Here is a 21,430-nt window from a genome sequence, read left to right on the forward strand (position 1 = left end):
GTGAATTGAGGTTTTACTCATCCCTTCTTCAGAGAGAGCAGTGAAGAGCTCAATGGCACGTTATGTAGCTATGTCAGCAGGGAAGGAGACACTTTTCAACAGACCTAAAGTTACTGTGGTCTCCTCCTTGGGCCAATTAGAGTCTCAGAGTAGGAGGATTAAGTGAAAGGATTTTTATGTGGGAGAAGTCACTGTATTAGCTCCTGACTCCCATTTAAGGCCAGGCAACTTTTTCTTGTGCGGTAAGATAGGAGATGGCAGAAATGGGATCTTGTTGAAGTAGAGTAAGCAGGAAGTACCTTTTCCAAAATGCAGTTGTGGTAGTGTTGCAGGATCAAGGCCAGGATGGCATCTAAATGCCCGAAAATAGCTCCTTTGCTCTCTAAAATAATCTTGCTATAGGTTAAGTAGATGGTGTTACAGACAAGCACCCATTCCCTTCGCTGATGTTCCTGTAGGGGAAGGGGAAATGGAGGTTCAGTGTGGAAAAGGTTGCTCAGAGGATGTGGGGAAGAAGATGGGATTGTGGAATGGTGGGCCTGTAGCTGGTGATACCAGGGCCTGAAGTGCGGACACAAGGGAGCAAGAGAAAGGGAGCGAGGATGCAACTTTCCCACAGTTGTTTAGAGGGAAAGAGAAGCATTTACTGTTATAGATGAGTCATAGGGCCTCAGAGAAATTGGAGGCTGGGGTGATGGGGATGCCTTGGAAGGCTTTGTATGGGAGGCTAGTAGAGCCCCCTGGGAATGACATCACCTTTGCCAGTTTGAGGATGGACGATGAGTCCTTGTCAGTGAGTATAGCACTATAGACTTTCAGTTGCTCCAGGACAGTCTTCAGATGTTTCCTGGAAACGATGCTGAACACCACAGCAATGCCCTGTAACACAGAGAGCCGCAACCCCATGCCACAGGTCAGGGTGAGCCAGACACCTGCTCTGTTCCCCCACAAACAAAGTATAGAGAGAGGAAGTGGGAGGAAAAGGAGAGGAAAGAAATGGAAGGGAGATTTGGTTCTCCACATTTGAACTATTTAAAATCCAGGTGGAAAGGAACTCTCATGCACTTCTGGTGGGAATGCAGACTTGTGCAGCCACTATGGAGAACAGTATGGAGTTTCCTCAAAAAACTAAAAATGGAACTCCCATTTGACCCAGTGATCCCATTTTAGGAATATATCCCAAGAAACTAGAAACACCAATCAGAAAGGATATATGCACCCCTATGTTCATAGCAGCACAATTCACCATAGCTATGATTTGGAAACAGCGTAAATCCCCATCAGCAGATGAGTGGATTAGAAAACTATGGTACATCTACACAATGGAATACTACCCTGCTATAAAAATAAGGAATTTTTACCCTTTGCAGCAGCATGGATAGAACTAGAGAGCATTATGCTAAATGAAATAAGCCAGGCAATGAAAGAAAAATACCACATGATCTCACTCATTTATGGAAAATAAAGAACATTATAACCTGAGGAACAAAAAGATAGATACAGAGGCAGTAAATCATCGAACGGTCAAATTACAGCAGGAAGGCTGGGGAGTGTAGGGGAGGGGAGGAAGAGATCAACCGAAGGACTTGTATGCATGCATATAAGCGCAATCAATGGGCACAAGCCACTGGAGAGGGTGGGATGAGGGCATGCGACAGGGGGTAGGGGAGACTTGGGGAAGGTCAATGGGTGGGGGGAGGAGGAGGTATATGTACTACTATGTGTAATACTTTAAGCAATAAAAAGTAAAAAAGAGTAAAAACTTCAAAATAATATCCAAGTGGAGAACCAAATATCTTTGCAAGAAGTAATTCAAGAAGCAAATTATTAAGAAAAACCAGAGTCACAGATTTACAAAATCTTGGTAATATCAAACCTAACTTTGCACAATAGAGAATACTTTTATATGCACTACAAATTCAGAGAATGGTTGTTCTGAGGAGGAAACAGAGGAAAGAACAAAACCCAGGCACCTCACAAACAGGATTGGATAACTGGTCAGAGAAGAGATGGAAGACAGGGAAGACTTATAGACAATGCCAATATTTCTAGTTTAGGAGAACAGGAAACAGCAGTAACTCTGACCAAAACAGGCAGGTGAAAAAGAGGCCTGTCTAAGTTGGTGAGAGAGAAAGGAGTGAGTTCCTGGATGTGTTGAATGGGAGGTCATGGCAGACAAATAAGTGGAAATGTTCTCAGTGTCAGTGGGTCTGAACGTTGATGCTGGAAGCGTAGATCTGGGAATCACAACCTAGAGAGAGTCAAAAGCATGAAGACTTTGGGATTCTGTGGTTCCTGCCAGGAATAGTCTTTAACTTAACCCCTCTGCCTCCTAGCAGGTCCTTTTGACTTCATTGTCAGCTGAGTTTCTCCCTAGAGCTTACTCAAAAAGGATGGTTGGGCACAGAGCTAAGGAAACACAAACAGACATGCAGGTGCCAGCTGTTGGCAAATTGGCTCATTTGTGCTGGAAGGGCTACCATTAAGTCTTTGCAGCAAGAGAAGACAGAGTGGAGGGAGCCTCAGGACAGTGACAGGCTCCAGGACACAGATCCTCAAGAGGGATGATATTTTAGTGGGACTTGTAGACTTTTGGACACCAAGTAGATAAAGGAAAAAGTTTACCTCTTTAGAAAAGCGGGACTAGTGGAGCATCAGAAGGGGGTTCTATTCTGTCCATCTCCTTACGTCCTCCCTTAGCCGTGGCTTCCACTCATTCTGGTCATCATCATCACCATCGTCATAACTGACATCATCAGAACATTAGTGCTTAATGATTACCAGCCTTATACATGTTACTTGATTAATCCTCACCCTAATGCATTGAGGTAAATATTATCATTCCCATTTTACAGACAGGGAAAATATGTTTCCCAAATCTAGACACCCAGCCCAGATTTGAGTTCCAGGTCTACATGCTACTGTGCATCTCCATCTGACACTCCAACCTCTCCCAGTCAAAAAGTAAATCCATCTACTTCCTCCCCCTTTTGTCCTGGGTTCCTGGTCTTAGGGAAGGATACCATTCTCCTCCCACTTGGGCCAGAAACCCAAGAACCATCCCAGATGCCCTTTCCCCTCTTATCTTTATTTATCTTCTGTAACCAATCTGTTCCCAAGTGCTAGCAAGAGGTCACTTTTACTTCCTTGTCAAAGAACTCTGCACTCCAGTCCCACTAGACCACTGACTGTTCTCTAGATGTGATCCCCAAAGTCTTGATCCTGAATCTTGACTCAGAATATTATGTCAACTGGGAATACCTGCCTCCCTCCTTCTCCTAAACTCTCCCAACAAACCCAAGTCCCAGCAAGCCCACACAGCCACGGTGCCACAATGACTGCTCATGTAGCCTTTAGGAAGGCCATTGTGTATAGTTAGCTGTTTCCTTCCTGTACATGTCTTTCTCCTCATTGATACTGTTTGCAAGGTGGGCTTAGTAAATACCTGTTGCTGACCGTGGTGCTGATCAATGCTCTGAGAATCTGGCAGAAGTACCTTGGAGAGGGAGACCTGAGGACATGGACACCAGCACTACCAGTAATCAGCACATAGAGAGTGCATATGCACCAGCATTGCTCTAAGTGATTTTACATTTTAATCCTCAAAACCATCCTACAACACACATCACTTCTGTGGTATTCCACCAACAATGCACACTCTGAATCTAATCATGGGGAAATATGAGACAAACCAAAACCGAGGGACATTGTACAACATGAATGGTCTGTACATTTTTAAATGTCCAGGTCATGAAAGATAAAGATGAGGAATTTGTTCCAGATTAAAGAAGAATAAAGAGAAATGACAACTAAATGCATGGTTTGATTCTGAATCAAATTCTGGACTAAAACAAACAAACAAAAAGAATATTTTTCTTTTGGTCTAAAACACATTGTTGGGACAATTGATGATTTTCAAACTGGGTCTATAATTTAGATATCAGTCGTGTAGCAATGTTAATTTCCTGATTTTGATCATTGCACTGTGCTAATATAAGAGTATGTCTTTATTTTTAGCTAATAAACAGTGAAATATTTAGTGGTAAATGAGCTTCATGACTGCAGCTTTCATTTCAGATTAAAAAAATACAGTAATAATGTTAGTAAATAAATAAATTTTATAATTTATGTGTGAGGAAGAGAATGATAAAGCAAACATGGAAAAACATTAAGAATTTCAGAATCTGGGAGAAGTATCAATAGGAATTCTTTGGGATTTTTTTTGCAACTTTTCTCTAACTATAAAATTATTTAAAATTTAAAAATAACTTTTAAAGAAATATCCTATGAGGAAGGTACCATAGCCTCATCTTAATGAGAAGGAAACTGAGGCACAGGGCTGTTCAGTAACTTGCTCAAGGACACATAGCGAGTAGGTGGCTGAAGTGGAATCCTAACCCAGGTGCTCTGGTTTGCCAGGCCCAGGCTTTCAGCCACCTTGCCATTCTGACTCAACCTGGAAAGGCTTTGCCAATGCATTCTGCCTCACCTCCCTCTCCTGCAGGTTTTCATGGGAAGTTTGAAGGATGGAGGAGAGCATCATCTTCACCAGTTTCTCACTTCTTGAGGTCCACAGGGCGAAGCCAAAGAATTTATAGAGAAAAGCCTAGGAAAGGTAGGAGGCAGGGTCATGCATGAAATGAGGTTAGGGCAGCACTTCCAATACTAGCCACCACCTTTGCCCACAGCCCCATCCTCCACCCTGGCCCTTGCTGTCTAGAGGCATCTGGATAAGGCAGTGATCCTATGGAGCAGGGGTTCAAGTAAAAGGGAAGAGAAAGCTGACTTTCCAATGTCTCAGCCTCTTAAGGATCATCTTTCAGGAACTTTCTCTGACCCACATACCTCCCAATAACAGCTAGGAAAAAAAAACTTCCTTACATTTGCATAATTTTAAAATCAAAATTGCATAATTGAAGAAGTGCTTTCATGCAATTCTTCTTTCTCCCTCCTCTGAATTTCAGTGGCTTTTCTCCTTGCTTACTGTACACTGTCCTGTCTACCTTGCAATACCAGTCTGTATGGACTCACCCACTCCCTACTTTAGGGTCACTGCATTCCCCATTTTCTCTGTCTAGAACCCTGTTCTCCAGGCTCTTCAAAATGTGTCATTCTCATCTTTCAGATCTCACCTCAGTGAGCCTGCTCTGACCTCCTCAGTCCCTCTCCAGCTCATCACCCTGTGTCCTTCTTCAGAGCTTCCTCATAATCACTCATCCTGTCTGCGAATTTGTTTCCTTAGTTCCTAACTTGCCCCAATCCCACATCTCAGGTGAGAATGGAGTTCAGGAGTAGTGTCTACCCAGTTCATTGCTCTGCCCCATTGCTCTCAGTGCCTCAGGCAGAAGGCAAACAGGACATTCAGCTGAATGCCTTACCTCCCCCTCCTATGGGTATATTTTCCTCTCTAGCAGATGCTCAAGGTGCCTTGCTCAGACCTTAGGGTTCCGTCCCTTCAACTGGCTGCAGGAACTTTTCTGAACAGCTACCCACTGCAGCCTTCGGTGGAGAACTGTCCTCAGGTGACTGGGGCCTCCTTACCCCAGATGCCTGGGAGCTACATTGTTCTCTCTCCCCTCCCTGCACCGGACCAACCTTGGAAACCTGGAGCCAATGCCAAGCAAGCTGAGGGGCAGAGGGTACAAAAGCCCCCCTCACTTGTCTCCAGGCAGGATAGACTCTGCAGTGCACTTTCCATCCAGGGCTCCCATGGGATCAGGCCACATCCTTGTTTGGCTTCTCCTCTCTTCCATCCTGTGTCCTTCACTCTATCACAACTTCTCCGGAGAGCATTTCCTTGCTAAGTCACTGGACAAGAATCCTCACCTTAGGCTCTGCATCAATTAACCTTTTGCACTCGGATGTCGAGTGTGACTTGACACGTTAGCATCGGTAGCATAGAGATTAAAATTGCAAGCAAGTGCAAAGGGTTAAACCTGACCTAAGGCACCTACTTTTCTGCTTAACTGGCAAAGACTACTCATCTTCCCAGACTTATCCACTCCTCTGCAGCAGACTCATCTTCCCAGGTTGCCCAGGACTGAGGCAGTTCCCCAGTCACTGAGCTTTCAGCACTAAAATCAAAGCAGTCCTGAGCAAACCTACACAGTGGATCGCCTCTGACAAAGCTTCTCTGCCCAGCCCCCTCAGGCCTCCTCCATGCTCCCAAGCACGCAGTGCATATTTACATCCTGAGGCTTACAATGCTTAGAACAATTGCCCATTTTCTTGTCTATCTACTCAAGCAGATGATAGTTTCCCGAAGGCAGAGTCTGTTTTTACATGAATACCCTGTGCCCAGTCCAGTGTGTGTTCTGCTCTAGGCATTTAGTGCACTTTTTTAAAAAATCCTCTCCTGAGGATATTTTTCCATTGATTTTTTAAAGATAGAGTGGAAGAGAGAGGGAAAGACAGAGAGAAATATCTATGTGAGAGAAACACATCAATTGTTGCCTCCTGCAGCGCCCTGACCAGTGCCCAGGCCAGGGTGGAGCCTGCCACCAAGGTATGTGGCCTTGACTGGAATCAAACCCGGTCCCCTTCGGTCTGCAAGTCAACACTCTATCCACTGAGTCAATCTGGCTAGGGCTAGTGCACATTTTAAAGAACTGAGTTAATAAGATGAGAATTTGAGCTGCTTCATTTTGTATCTTTAATCTATCAACCACAAAGATGTGCATACAGTAGGTGCTTCATAAGTACTGTTAATAATTAGAGAGCAAACAGTCTTGGAAATAAGGCCTCTTTCCTGGAAACCTCGAGAGCCCAAATAAAGTATTGCTTGGTGACAGGAAAACAGGAATGGAAATCAAGAAACCTGGGACAGACCCTAGCCAGTTTGGCTCAGTGGATAGAGTTTTGGCCTGCAGACTGAAGGGTTCCACGTATGATTCTAGTCAAGGGCACGTACCTCGGTTATAGGCTCCTCCCTGGCCTGGGCCCTAGTCAGGGCACATGCAGGAGGCAACCAATTGATGTGTTTCTCTCACCCAGATATTTCTGGCTTACTCTCTCTCTTCCACTCTCTCTAAAAAATCAATGGAAAAATATCCTTGGGTGGGGAGAAAAAAAGAAAAAAAGGAAGGAAGGAGAAAGAAAGAAAGAAGAAAGAAAGAAAGAAAGAAAGAAGGAAAGAAAGGAGGAAAGAAAGAAGGAAAGGAAGAAAGAAACTTAAATTCAGGTGCCAGTTTCCCCAATAATTTGCTTAAAATTCTAAATCCTCCTGGATTGTGTTTCTTCAGCTTAAAGGTAGAGATGAAGACAGCTATAGGTTATTTAGGCTTTTTTTTTAAATAAAAAATCTTTATTGTTGACACTTTATCAAGACAAACATGTATTAAAAAAGAAAAAGAAAAACTCCCACATTAAAAACAAAACAAAACAATGAACATGTTCATTGACAATAGTCCATGAAAAGTATGTATGATTCCTAGAAAAAGCATAGCTGAGAAAGTACATAAAAGAGAAAAACAGGTACTATAGAGCTAAAAAACAAAACAAAACATCTTACTGACATTTTAAATGCTGATCAAAATATATTTTAAAAATCTATAACTCTATATACAAAATTAATCTATTGCTATTTCATTTCATTGACCAATAATATCCTCCACATGTGATATGTACATAATCTCCTTTTTCTTGACTTTTAGTAAAAATTCCTGTTTTTTGCTGTATAAAATAAACACGCTGTATTGGCGCTGGGTCCCTGTCCCTGTCAGAGGACAGCGGTCCCACCCGGTCCCAGCTTTTTCCTACAAAAAAACCCCCAAAAAACACTAAACCTGGAGCATGTGGAAAAGCCAGGGCAGCACCCCAGGCCTTCACCATCACCAACCTTGCACTCTGTGAGAAAAGGAGCCCATATTTCTTCCTCAACTCTATATCCCCAACATGAAGCACAGTCCCTAATCTATGGGATGCCCTCAAATATTATTTGAATTAACTGCTTAAATATGACTCTAAAGTCAATAGTCTTTCCACTGCACCAAGTACAAGCTCATTCTGTTACAGAATACTGGGAGGTTCAGTGAAGACTACAGATGGCAAAGTTCTTGATAAAGCCTAACACGATAAGCAAATGTAAGACCCTTTGATATATTTGTCATGCCAGTGTGACCACCAGTTTGTGGTCCTCTTCACCCCTTGATTCTCAGGACGCAGGAACACTGGTTTATTCTTTCCCCAAGGACTGTTCTCATACAGATTTCTGCAGCCACCTGTGTGAGCCCCAGATTTCTTCCACACCACTCTCCACCCTGAACTTCCCCCCTTGCAACCACCACACACCCAGACACACCTGCTCATCACCATCATCAGTGAAATAATGTATCCGCTCCAAGATGACTCTGAGGAGTTGCTCCTGCCAGCTGTCATCATCAATAGCCACTAATGACCGACTTAAAAACTGAGGAAGAAGAAGGGAGAAGAAGACCACAAAGGACAGCGTGGTCAAGAAGAAGCAAGAGACAGGGGTTATGGTCTGTAAATATGGGAAAAGAGGTGAAACACATGGTGGGAGTTAGGACTGAAGAATGATAATACAGTGAAAATGATGGTAATGCCAATTACATGTGTGAAGAAGCCCTTTCCAATTTACAAGATCCTCTCCTATATCATCCTTTTTAATTCTGGAAGGCAGGAGTTACTTCCATTTTACAGATGAAGAACCTGAGGCATGCAAAGGCTAAGTAACTTGCCCAAAGACATAGAGCTAGGGCCCTTTCCCTTACTCCCCCTTGATATAGGGTTGTAAGGTATGGAAGGTGACTCAAGGCTTAGGACATAGTCAGATACTCTGATGCAAGGGCCAGGAGGCAAGGGGACCACAGAAAGAGGTTTGATTGAGTAAGGAGGCCCTTGATCATGGCCTCAGTCTCTGGGGGGCCTGGGGCTATCCTCCCTTAAGATCCTGAAGGTGGGAAAGAAGGCAAATGTGGAGGAAGGGAGGTCTTGGGGGGTGCTTACATGGAACAGCCTGTCCTCCCAGTCCTCTTGATTCAGGCTCTCCTCAGTATGATCTAGGAAAGGAAAGAGCAAGGGGACCCACTCAACCGGAAGGTCCCAGCCAGGGAGAAGAAAACATTTAAGTACCATGTGGCACTGAGCCTACAAGGTAACTGCTCTCCCACTTTACAGAGGCTCCAGAAGACAACTGACTGTCCAAAGGTCAAATATACACAGCTGTCCAGTGTCAGAGCAAGGATACAAAACTGGTCTGTCTGTTTCCAAAGCCCACACTCTTCCCTGATCTTCTGCTCATAAGAAAGTGCAGGAGTCATTCTGGGAACCCTGGAGCCACAGAACTTTGGACTGTGTTTCTGCTCAGTTCAGAACATTGCCCCCCAAAGCAGAACCATCCAATAGCATCTCAAAGGCACAGAGAGACTGGTTCCAGTTCTCCGCACTCCAAGAAAGGTCCATCCTGCACCACGGGATGCCATCTCTTTTGGGGTCTGCCCACTGCCCCAGCTTCATTCCTCCCCCTCCTAACCAACCCCTTACCATCTAGTATCTGCAACATCTGTGGGATCACCTTCCTCCACAGCTGGCCAACATTGTAGTGAATAACAGGATGCAAAGAAGTGATAGGATGCATGGCAGATAGTAGCCCCAGAGAGCTTGTACCAAACTCCTTTTCCCTGTAGGGCTTCCGGGAAAACATCTGAGAAGCAAGCAGAAGGCAGAGAAAATATTTAAAAGAAGAGAAGAAAGAAAATGAAAGCAAATCTATAGAATGGTAGAGCTGGAGCTTAGGCCCTGCCCATTCTTTGCCACCTGTTGAACTCCTACATCTTTCAAGATGCTCTCAAAACATCACCTCTTCCATGATGCCTTCCTGACTCCTGGAGACCATGTCAGCCTGTTGCTCTTCTAAGATCCCAATGAACCTCATGTATTCATCTATTAGTACATTTTTCTCACTGGACTCTAGATAGCTATTCCCAGACTTGTCTTTCCCACTAAGACTGTGAACACCTCAAGGGCAGGTCTATCTTTCTCATTCCAAGTGTTGATAATGTCTAGCACATAATGTCTGGGCTAATAGAGAAAAACTCAAAACAGAGATCCAGAAAGGTATGTGGGCTTGTCCAAGGTCAACAGAGAGCAACTCACAAAAAGGCCACATAGGAGAGAGGCTAAGCCTTTCCTATGGCCACTTCCCCATCTCCAGGCCTCACCACTATGCTCCCAGGTCTCTCCTCCATGCTTTTTGGCCCCTGTGATCCTGGGCCCTATCTCATATTCCATACCCAGCATAATTCCTGAGACAAAGTAGTAACCAGCTATTTGTGAAATGAGTGGATGGATGGGCTGATGAGTGGATGGAAGGATGTATGACTGTAGTACTCATTCTGGCATCACTTACCACAAGATGGGTCAGGAGTCTCTGTGGTGAAATGAACTGGGTAGCTAAGGTAAAGAGAGTAAAAGAAGAGGACAGAGTCAGTGCACATTTCGGGATGCTCAACCCCCTGCTTCCACTGGCAGCTCCCCATCAGTACTTCAGAGGAGGAGAAAGAGAAAATAGGACAGGGAACATCAGTTCCAATGCCATGGGAGCTATGACATTTTGATTCAGATTACTTGTTCAGCCTTTAAAAACACACAGACACACCATGTGCTATGCTGAACAGACATCCTAACTCTAACCCTGACTCCCACTGGGGTTAGAGGTCAGGGATGGGGTGAGCACAGAGTGAGGCTCAGAGTTAGGGCAAAGGAAGAACTAAGGGTCAGGAATGTGTGTGTATTCATTACTTTGTAATTAACAATGTTTGTACATCCTGACTCGAGTGTTTTATAATGAGGAGTAAAGGCAAGAAGGAACTGTGACTTTGAGAGGCAACCGCTTTTCATTCAAGAGGCAAAATGACTTTAAGCTGCTGCCTTAACCCTTTGCCTTTCTCTTCCCATCATGGCCCAAGCTTGGGACCTACAATCCCCCCCCTAGCATCCTCTGCACCCGCCCCCCCCCTTGGTGTCTCAGCCAGCCCCCAACTCCAACACTCCATGCCCACAAACAGACTTAATGTTCACCTCTCCACAGGCTGCCCCACCCTTGTACTTACGATTGAAGTGAAAGCTGCTGAGGTAAGGAACCTGGCCCAGGGAACGGGCCTTCAGAGCCATTTGTGTGGCTGCCTTACACAGAGGCACGAAGGCCAAGGTGTTGTTGGGCTCACACACCAAAGTGACCAGTTTGGGCAAAGATACCTGGCAGGACATGTGACAAGAATTTCAATGCCAAGCCCCAAGTCAGCCCCAGTCATAAGTCTCCAACCCCATGCCCTTGTCTCCCTTTCCTGGAGGGGTATTTGAGGCCTGTATACAGAGCCCCCTTAACCCATTCATATTCATTCTCTCACTCTTTTTTTTTCCTCTCTCTCTCCAACCCCTACCCTCACCCCTCACACCATGTTGGAAAAGTATAACCAAGGTCCTGATTAAAATTAGAGCAGGAAGAAGTTGACTTGATAGATGAGGGCTTCTTGAAATTTGGAATGTGTGACTTGTAATCACCTTCATTGAGGAACCTTCCAGAGTCAGAGACATGCTGAAGGTCAGGAGGCAGAGCTTACCGGGAGGTAGATTAAGTCTTAATTCCTTTTCCTCCCACAGCCCTTTCCTCAGCTTTGATGCAAATCAGTCATATGAGCCTCCAAGAATCCCTAGAGGTTGCTGAGAACAGCCAGGGAATATAATCACTCCCTCTTTTATCAAAGAAGAAAATGCAGCTGGGAGAACAAGTTATTCAAGATTTTACAGCTAGAAAACTGGCTGATCAGGACTCAGGCTGTGGCTTCCAGATCCAGTGCCAATTTTGCAGCACTGAGCCCAGGCACTTGTATGGAATGAAATGGAGGTGGGTTGAGGTGAAAGAGACACCACAAGGCATTAGATGCAGCGGGAAGGTGGGATGCAGTTGGGGTGGGGGTCAGGGTAGTGTTCAGGGGAGCCAGGGGAGGAGGAAATGGAGAGGCCTGTTTGGCCCTAGCTGTTTATACCATCTGTAGGATTCTGGAACACATTATTTGGATGTCCTCTTCATTCTAGAATATGAAAAGGAAAGATTTCAATCCAAAAACAATGCTAGCTAAGTCTCTGTGTTCAAGGCTTTCCCTGGCTCACTGCTCAGGGTTTTAGAGGCCAAAGACCCTTCACATGTGCCAGGCGTACCCTCCCCTTTCCCTCTTGCTCCCAACCCTGCCTTCCTCTTGTTCCATCCCCTCAGGTGTGCTCCTTCTTACTGATGGGTCAGACTCCACGATCTTGATGATATAGCTGATTATAGTGTTCCCCTGGGGCAAGGCAAAGTAGTTATGCTGTCCCAGCATCTCAATGAAGTGCACGAGGACCTTCGGCACCTGTGGAGTCACAAACCATCACATGACAAGACAGGAAGGAATGACAGGGACTGTCAGTATGACCCTTCATATTCCAGGTGAGGACACAGAGGACCAAGGCAGGTAAGGGGATTAGATCTCCTGACATTAAACCCAGTGTGACTTTACAGCAGGCTCTAGATAATGACAGACCACCAGCTACTAAACTTGACCACTTCTGTACTTTGCCCTGAAGTTCTAACCATTTCAGCTCCCACCACCTTCCTGGAGAACGCTAAGTACTTACCTTGCCCTCACCTTATTTCCCCAGAGATATAAAAATTAGCAGGAGTGTTGGATTGTGGGAGAATCTGAGTCCAGGAATGTCCCATGGTCTGGCCTTCCTAGGAAAAGCCAGGAACAAGTCCCACAAGTCCTGAGGGCCCTTCATATTCCAGGCGAGGACACAGAGGTTTTGGCACCCCAAACCACTGCTCCACTCCTCCCCTGCTCCCCTATCCTGTGTGATCCAGAACTGAAGCAGTTTGTGCTGTCTCCAGCCCTGTTTGAAGAGCTTGTTAAAAAATACTTTTTCACAAAGTATTGAATCAGCAATTTGAAAGATAAGGTAGCAGAAAACACCTAATAGAACAGCAAAAATAAAACAGAATAAAAAAAATGAGGGTAGTTTAAGGGGCCTCTGAGACAACATCAAGCTTATAAATATTCATATAATGGAGTGCCAGCAGGACCAGAGAAATAGGAAGGAATTGAAAACTTATTTGAAAAAATAATGACAGAAATCTTCCCTCACCTGGTCAAGGAAATAGACATACAAGTTTAGGAAGTGCAGAGAGTCCCAGACAAGATGAACCCAAAGAGGCCCACACTGAAACACATGATAATTAAATGCAGAAGGTTAAAGACAAAGAGAGAATCTTAAAAGCAGCAAGAGAAAAACAGTTAGTTACCTATAAAGGAGCTTCCATAGACTGTGAGCTGATTTCTCAACAGGAACTTTGCTGGCCAGAAGGAACTGGCAAGATATATTCAAAGTGATGAAAAACAAAGCCCTACCACCAAAAATCACTCTAACCAGCAAGGCTATCATTTAGAATTGAAGGAGAGATAAAGAGCTTCCAAAACAAGAAAAAGCTAAAGGAGTTCATCAACACCAAACCAATATTACAAGAAATGTTAAAGGGTCTTCTTTAATGAGAAGACGAAAGGAATATAAAAAATATGAATAATAAAATGGCAATAACTACATATCTATCAACAATTACTTTAAATGCAAATGAATTAAGTGCTCCAATCAAAAGACATAGGATGGTTGAATGGATAAGAAAACAAGATGCTTCCATATGCTATCTGCAAGAGAGTCACTTCACATCAAAAGAGACATGCACAGACTAAAAATAAAGGGATGGAAAAAGGTATTTCATGAAAATGGTAACAAAACAAAAAAAGCTGGAGTAGCAATACTTACTATCAGACAAAATAGACTTTAAAACAAAGGCTACAAGGAGAGAAAAAGAAGGATTCAGCAATTAAACTTTGGATATTTATCTGAAGAAACCCAAAACGTGAAATTGAAAAGACATATATATTCATATATTTATTGCAGCATTATTTACATTAGCCAAGATATGGAAGCAAACTAAGTATCCATCAATAGAGGAATAGATAAAGAAGAAGTGGTACATATATACAATGAAATATGACTCAACCATAAAAAAAGAATGAAATCTTGCCATCTGCAGCATGGATAGAGCTAGAGGGTGTTGTGCTGAGTGAAATAAGTGAAACAGAGAAAGACAAATGCAATATTATTTCACTTAGTTGTGGAGTCAAAAAACAAAATAAATGAACAAGTAGAACTGAGATAGCCTCATAGACACAGAGAACATTTTGGTAGTTGGCAGATGGGAGGGGAGTGAGGTACTAGATTTATTGGGGTGATCACTTCATAAGTTACATAAATAAATGTCAAATCACTAGGATGTACACCTGAAACTAATATAATATTGTATATCAACTGTAACTGAATAAAATTTTTAAAGAAAATAATTTACACACACACACACACACACACACACACACACACACATATGTAAAGAAAAGATAAGAAAAAAAATATATTTTTCTTCTCAGACTCCATGCAAGATGTGTTGTTTCAGGACTTCTCTCCCTAAGCAAACTGAATTCTCTGGGGGCAGAATTAATACCTTTCAGAGCTTCATGTCCCTACTGGGCTCACAACAATACTGCCCAACGAAAAGGCTCAGAAAATATGAAGGAACCACCTGTCCACTTCTCAAACCTTTCTCAGGTTTTGACAAGCCCAAATGTAACCCATGGGCAGAAAAGCCTGAGACCAGAAGTAGCTTAGCAAGGGTGCCTTACCTGTCTCTTCATTCCCCCAAACCTTCCCCTCTCCATTTTACCAGAGCCCAAGTTCTCAAAACAGCAATTGCCCTCCCAGCCCGAACATTCTGCCATTCTGCTCACTGGTTTGAGGTTCTCCTGAATCACCAGAATGGTTGAATTCAGCACCACTCGCTGCAGCTTCTCTGTCTGAGGCACTAGAGGAAAGACAGACAGACATGAGGCCGGGGTGGAGTGGGGGTAGGGAGGGGGTGGAGGTGTCAGTCTCCTCCCTCCCCCTTTGTTGGCTTGGGCCTCAGCCCTTGCCAGGCTCCCACAGCTGAGCACACAAGTCTGCCTCACTGGCCATGCTGTTCTGCTCACCCTCTGCGATCTCAACCTTTAGAAATGCCAGCACTGCTCTTTGTCTGTGTGAATTCCTTCTGCTGACTCAGTCTCCTTTCTGCTCTCAGCACAGCTCCTACATAGAGTCTATCCCATCTCCTGACTGACACCTTCTCTGCATTCCTGTTGCCCATCGCCATGCTCACATTTAAGTAACTTATCACATATTATCCTGTATCCTGTTGCTGTGTGAACAGTCTCACCTTCCCTAGTTGACAGTGAGATCCTCAGAACAGGGACCATGTCTTATTTATGTGTGTATTTTCTGTGCCTCGTTCTGTGTTAGGCACACAGCAAAGTTTTGATGGACACTTGATTAGAATTAAACCTACACTACAAGATATGTTTTCTCAATAAAAATGCCTAAAGGTAGGAATTAATGTTACCTACATTTTTGTTTTTTATAATCCTCACCCAAGGATAGGTTGTTTTTTATTTTAGAGAAAGAGGGGGGTGGAGAGAGGGAGAGAGATAAACATCAATGTGAGAGAGAAACATTGATCAGTCACCTTCCATATGCTCCCGATCAGGGAACATACCACCCACCTAGGTATGTGCCCTGATCGGTAATCAAACCCACAGTCTTGTGGTATATAGGATGACACTCCATCTAACTGAGCCACCCAGCCCAGGCACCTCCATTTTTCAAATGAGGAAATAGAGGTACAGACTAAAAGTAATCTGTCCCAGTTTGCACAGCTAATAAGAGTCAAAACCAGGATTTGAACCCATTGAGTTTATATTGAGTTTAAAACTGTGCTTTTAACTACTACATGGGAGTCTCTGCCCCAGAAAGGAGATTTCCTGAGCAAGAAGATCCCTAGGACCAGACTCAGTTCGTACTCACATTCCTGGAACACGTCTGTGAATGCTTGAAGGGCAGATTCTATCTTGGCTGGCTCAGTGGACTCCATGGCCGATAGTATTAGGGATACCATCTGATCCTGGTATAACTTGGCTATCAGAGGGCATGAATACATGGGAGTCAGGGGTATGTTTAAGTGGGAGGTGGTGTGTAGAAGAAAATCATGCTCACAGCAAACCACTGATGCCATGAGCTGGGTAAATTCGGGTCTATTACGTTGGAGAAAAAAGGAGGAAGAAAGAGAGCCAGTGTTTGCCCAGCATTACCATGATCCCAGCATGGGGCAGATGCTTTTCCTGAGCTAGGCCTGTCCCTCCCCTGCCCCACCATGTGCTCTCCCATTAGGTCAGAACCTCTTTCGTGACCATCAGTGCTTTAATCACATTATCACCTTTCTGAGCTCAGGATCACCAAAGGAGAAAGGGAAGCTAACCCCAGGGGAAGGCAGTGCTAACAAAAGGGATAGGGAGGGGAGAATGCCTATGCCCTTTGAGATTCATTGAATTTCAGGCAAACTTTACATGGATACTTTGCATCTTGTCTGAAGGACAGAAGCCCATCTTGGGAACCTAGCGCCCCAAGGAGTACAAAGTCTTGAGTACCCAGGGACACATACCTGGGGCTGGGCAATGTGTTAACTTACCCAGGATGTAGAAAGCCCTCAGGGCGAGGCTGCAGTTCTCCACAGAGTGAGGATCTGATGGGTTGACTTTTGCACTCAGCTGTGGGGAGACCAAGGCCATCAGACCCGGGAACACTGAAAAATCAGGGGCTCTGGGCATGGATGGAGAAACTGAGGTATGCAGCCAGAATAAGTGTGGCACTTGCCCATAAGGAGAATGTGAAAATAGAACCCATGAATACACCTACACAGCCCCAAAGGAAAGAAGATGTGGCCAGCAAATACATGGAAGGTAACACCTTTTTGCAAAATGTTCAATTGTCCTCTTCCTACTCTAGGCTGCAACACAGAAGACCTACCATTTCCCACTGGCATAATGGGTCGGTTTGGACTCTCTACCCTTAACCAGTTTAGAGGGAGCAACAATGGCCACCACCCCAAGAAACATACAGAAATGTATGCAATTTACCTCTTAGAGAATATCCACTCTGTGACCAGAATCCAGGCAGTGAAGCCTGAGGTGTGTGCAGTTATGGTCACCATGAGAAAACCCCAGGACCGAGTGGAGGTTGTGACCTGGGCTGGGGTAACCATCACCTCCACAGAAGAGGGGAAGACCAAGCCCGGGATATTTCCAGCCTCCAGCACTCACCTGCTGGAACAGCATGCCTGTAATGTTTTCCAGCTGGGATTCCAAGTTTATACCTCCGCAGCCGCTGAACGCCAGAGCATTCACCAGTTGGCAGATACACTGTGTGTGTAAGGACAGAGTCAGCCACTCAGCCAGCCCTTGCCACAGCCTCAAGGGGAAGCCTCTGTCCTCAGATCTCCTCTCAGAAGGGGCCCAATATCTTAGTTCACACTGCCCTCTTGGATCTTTTCAGGAAGGCCCAGGGGCTAATTTTTCCATAGCCAAGTACTGCTATGACCTGCTTCTCCACCTCACCCAAGTAACCTCATTATTCCACGGTAACTTTTAGAGCAACTCAGCATTGCAGGTGTTGGCTGACTTCAAAGAAGTAGGATAAAGAAATCATGGCCAGGGAGAAACCAAGATGGTGGCATAGGTAAACACCTATATTGCTGCCTTGCACAATTTCAAAACTGCAACTGGACGACAGAGCGGACTTCGTCCAGAACAACCAGAAAGCTGGCTGAGTGGAAATTCTACAACTAGAAGGAAAGAGAAAAGGACACTGAGACTCAGAGGAGCTGTGGAGGACAGAGGTGCAGAGACCCGAGAGAATAAAGGGTGGGTGGCTTAATAATCGGCTGGCTTACTTGCAGTGTGCAGAAAGGGCAGGCAGCAAGTGCGTGGCTAGCTTTCTCGTTTGGAAGGGAAACAAAACCTCCCGACTGCACTGAACTCCAGTTCCGTGTGAGACTTTTGGGTACCCAGACTCATTTGGGGAGAAACTGGACTGTCTGGCAGCGGGCGAAACTCGAGAGGAGCCTTCTCTCAGAGGTGCCTGCAGCCATTGCTGCAAGACACTGAGACACAGGGGCCCCTTAGGGCAGGGCTGACTGAAAACCCAGGCTGTCTGCTCAGCCCTGAGACTCCGACCCATCCAAGCTGAGCACAGAAGCTCTCCCAGTGGAGACACAGCTGATCCTCACAGCCAATGGGCCTGGAGGTCAACTCCCCGCAGTGATACTAACAATAATCTAGTCTTAACTACAACAAGACTGCACACACAGCCCACAAAGGGGCAAACCAAGAATGTCCGCCTCAGGTAACTGGGGAGGCTGAGCCACTAGTCCCTGCTAGGACACCTCGCACACAAAGCCATTCCATCAACTCAGTGAAGCAGCTAAATTGTGGAGACAAAGAGGCAGGCCACAAAGAAGGAAATGGAAGAAAGCAAATGACTGGATATAGAGTTCAAAACCACGGTTATAAGGTTTTTCAAGAATTTCCTAGAAAAGGCCGATAAATTTAATGAGACCCTCGAGGATATGAAAAAGGATCAACTAGAAATGAAGCATACAGTGACTGAAATAAAAATATTATACAGAGACCTATAAGCAGACTAGAGGATCGCAAGAATCAAGTCAAAGATTTGGAATACAAAGAAGCAAAAAACACTCCTCTGGAAAAACAGAAAGAAAAAAGAATAAAAAAATGTGAAGATAGTGTAAGGAGCCTCTGGGACAACTTCATGCGTACCAACATCAGAATTATGCGGGTCCCAGAAGAAGAGAGAAAGCAAGATACTGAAAACCTATTTGAAGAAATAGTGAATGAAAACTTCCCCCACCTGGTGAAAGAAATAGAGTTACAAGTCCAGGAAGCACAAAGAACCCCAAACAAAAGGAATCCAAAGAGGACCACACCAAGACACATCATAATTAAAATGCCAAGAGCAAAAGACAAAGAGAGAATATTAAAAGCAGCAAGAGAAAAACAGTTAGTTACCTACAAGGGAGCACACATACTATTGTCAGCTGATTTCTCAACAGAAACTATGCAGGCCAGACAGGAATGCCAAGAAATATTCAAAGTGATGAATAGCAAGAAACTACAACCAAGATTACTCTCCCCAGCAAAGCTATCATTCAGAATTGAAGGTCAGATAAAGAGCTTCACAGATCAGAAAAAGCTAAAGGAGTTCATCACCACCAAACCAGTATTATATGAAATGCTGAAAGGTATTCTTTAAGAAGAGAAAGAAGAAGAAAAAGGTAAAGATAAAAATTAGGAACAACAAATACATATCTATCAACAAGTGAATCTAAAAACCAACTGGTGAATATAATAGAATCAGGGGCATAGAAAGGGAGTGGACTGACAATTCTTGAGGGAAAAGGGGAGTGGGGGTTGGGGGAAGAGACTGGACAAAAAGCGTACACCTATGAATGAAGATGGGGGGGCGGGGAGGTAAGGGCAGAGGGTGGGGTAGGAACCTGGTGGAGGGGAGCTATGGGGAAAAAACGAGAAACTATTATAATAATCTGAACAATAAAGATTTATTAAATTAAAAAAAAAGAAATCATGGCCAAAGAAAGAACTGGTTCTATTGTTCTGATTTGCAAAATTTGGAAAACCACATTTAAAATCCTAAATATCTAGTGGATTGTATTGTTTTATGGGTTTTTCTTCTCACTTGTGTGAGAGCCTACAAATTGCCTCAGTTTTCACATGTGTAAACAGTCCATTAAAGTTTTTTAAAAGACAGCTTTATTGATGTCTAATTGTATATAATAAAAGGGCCATAGGCACATCGACCGAACAGCAGAAGGACTGGTCACTATGACGTGCTCAACACAGGAGCTGCTCCCTGGTGGTCAGTGCGCACCCACAGGGGAAGCGCCGCTCATCCAGAAGCATGGTGAGCACAGTGGTAGTGCAGGAAGCCCTAAGGATGTCCGACTGCTGGCTTAGGCCAGCAGGGAACAGCCCTAAACTGGCAGTAGGACAACCCCCAAGGGCTCCTGGACGCAAGAGGGCGCAGGCTGGAATTCCGCTTCCGGCCAGACGGAGGAGTCTCTTTGCTGAGGTCACATTGAGCTGCAAGCGGCTTCAGGGGCGCCTTTAGGAATCAGCAACATGGCAGAAGACATCAAGACAAAAATCAAGAACTACCGGACTGCTCCTTTTGACAGCCGCTTCCCCAACCAGAACTAGACCAGGAACTGTTGGCAGAACTACCTGGACTTCCACCGCTGTGAGAAGGCAATGACTGCGAAAGGGGGTGATGTCTCTGTGTGTGAATGGTACCAGCGTGTGTACAAGTCACTGTGCCCTGTATCCTGGGTTTCGGCCTGGGATGACCGCCGGGCAGAAGGCACGTTTCCTGGGAAGATCTGAACTGGGCATCCTCCATCATTCTCCCAGGGAGGTGAAGGGGGGCTTGGGAACACCCCACCCTAGAATCCTGAATCATGGCTTAACTAATAAATACTTGTTGGAAAAATGAAAAGAAAAAAAAAAAGAGGGCACAGGCTGGGCTGAGGGACCCCGTCCCTCCCGCCCCCCCCCCCCCCCCGTCCACCTCTCCTGCCGAGTGCATGAATCTTGTGCACTGGGCCTCTAGTTGATATATAATACACTGCACATATTTTAAGTATACTATTTAATAAATGGAAACACCCTTGAAACCATCTCCACAATTAAGATAATAAGCATATCCATCACCCCCAAAAGTTTCCTCTTGTCTCTTTGTAACCCCTCTTGCCCTCCCCTCGGAACAACGTTCCTTTCCCCAGGCAACCACTAATCTGCATTCTGTCACTATAAATCTCTCACTTAATTTTTTAAAAACTGCCAAACTGTTTTCCAAAATGGTTGTGCCAATTTACAGATGTATAGTGGCATCTTAATGTAATTTTAAATTTTTCTAAATGATTTTAATCAACTTTTCCAGTGCTAATTTGATATCTCCATATTTATTCAAATATTTTGCCAATTTTTAAAATATTTTAAAATTTATTTTAGAGAGGAAGGAGGTGGGGGAGAGGGAGAGGAGGAGGAGGAGGAGGAGGAGGAGGAGGAGTAGGAGGGGAGAGAGAGAGAGAGAGAGAGAGAGAGAGAGAGAGAGAGAGAGAGAGATTGACCAGGAACAAAACGAGGAAGTCCACTCTCACCATTCTTACTCAACATAGTGCTAGAAATCGTAAGCAGAGCAATACGGCAAGAGAATGAAATAAAAGACATTCAAATATAGAAGGAAGAAATAAAACTATTAGTTTTTGCAGATGACATTTTTCTGTATACAGAAAACACTAAAGACTCCACCAAAACAAAACACAAAAAAAAACAACCAACCAACCAACCAAACAAACAAACAAAAAAATCCACAAAACTATTAGGAACAATAAACAAATACAGTAAAGTTGCAGGTTACA

At 44.4% G+C, this 21,430-nt stretch overlaps 1 protein-coding gene and 1 pseudogene across 2 annotated transcripts in view; one reads left to right on the forward strand and one right to left on the reverse strand.

Moving 5' to 3' along the window:
- Nucleotides 1-17,252, reverse strand: part of LOC307101111 (maestro heat-like repeat-containing protein family member 1) — a gene marked incomplete at both ends in the record, with an annotated part of 79,966 nt that extends 62,714 nt beyond the window's left edge. Inside the window, 13 exons of the mRNA XM_079773805.1 lie at nt 300-452; nt 757-879; nt 4,490-4,606; nt 8,300-8,407; nt 8,968-9,020; nt 9,505-9,664; nt 10,370-10,413; nt 11,073-11,217; nt 12,252-12,368; nt 14,733-14,911; nt 15,946-16,056; nt 16,607-16,685; nt 17,238-17,252. Coding sequence (XP_079629931.1) covers nt 300-452; nt 757-879; nt 4,490-4,606; nt 8,300-8,407; nt 8,968-9,020; nt 9,505-9,664; nt 10,370-10,413; nt 11,073-11,217; nt 12,252-12,368; nt 14,733-14,911; nt 15,946-16,056; nt 16,607-16,685; nt 17,238-17,252 — 1,404 coding nt within the window. The remainder of the gene's footprint in view (nt 1-299; nt 453-756; nt 880-4,489; nt 4,607-8,299; nt 8,408-8,967; nt 9,021-9,504; nt 9,665-10,369; nt 10,414-11,072; nt 11,218-12,251; nt 12,369-14,732; nt 14,912-15,945; nt 16,057-16,606; nt 16,686-17,237) is intronic.
- Nucleotides 17,253-20,055: 2,803 nt separating this feature from the next.
- Nucleotides 20,056-20,466, forward strand: LOC307102445 (cytochrome c oxidase subunit 6B1-like; annotated as a pseudogene). Its single transcript has one exon. The product of its transcript is annotated as a cytochrome c oxidase subunit 6B1-like (transcript).
- Nucleotides 20,467-21,430: the final 964 nt, after the last annotated feature.

Source organism: Cnephaeus nilssonii (assembly GCF_951640355.1).
Source record: "Cnephaeus nilssonii genome assembly, chromosome: 6".
NCBI classification, from domain to species: domain Eukaryota; kingdom Metazoa; phylum Chordata; class Mammalia; order Chiroptera; family Vespertilionidae; genus Cnephaeus; species Cnephaeus nilssonii.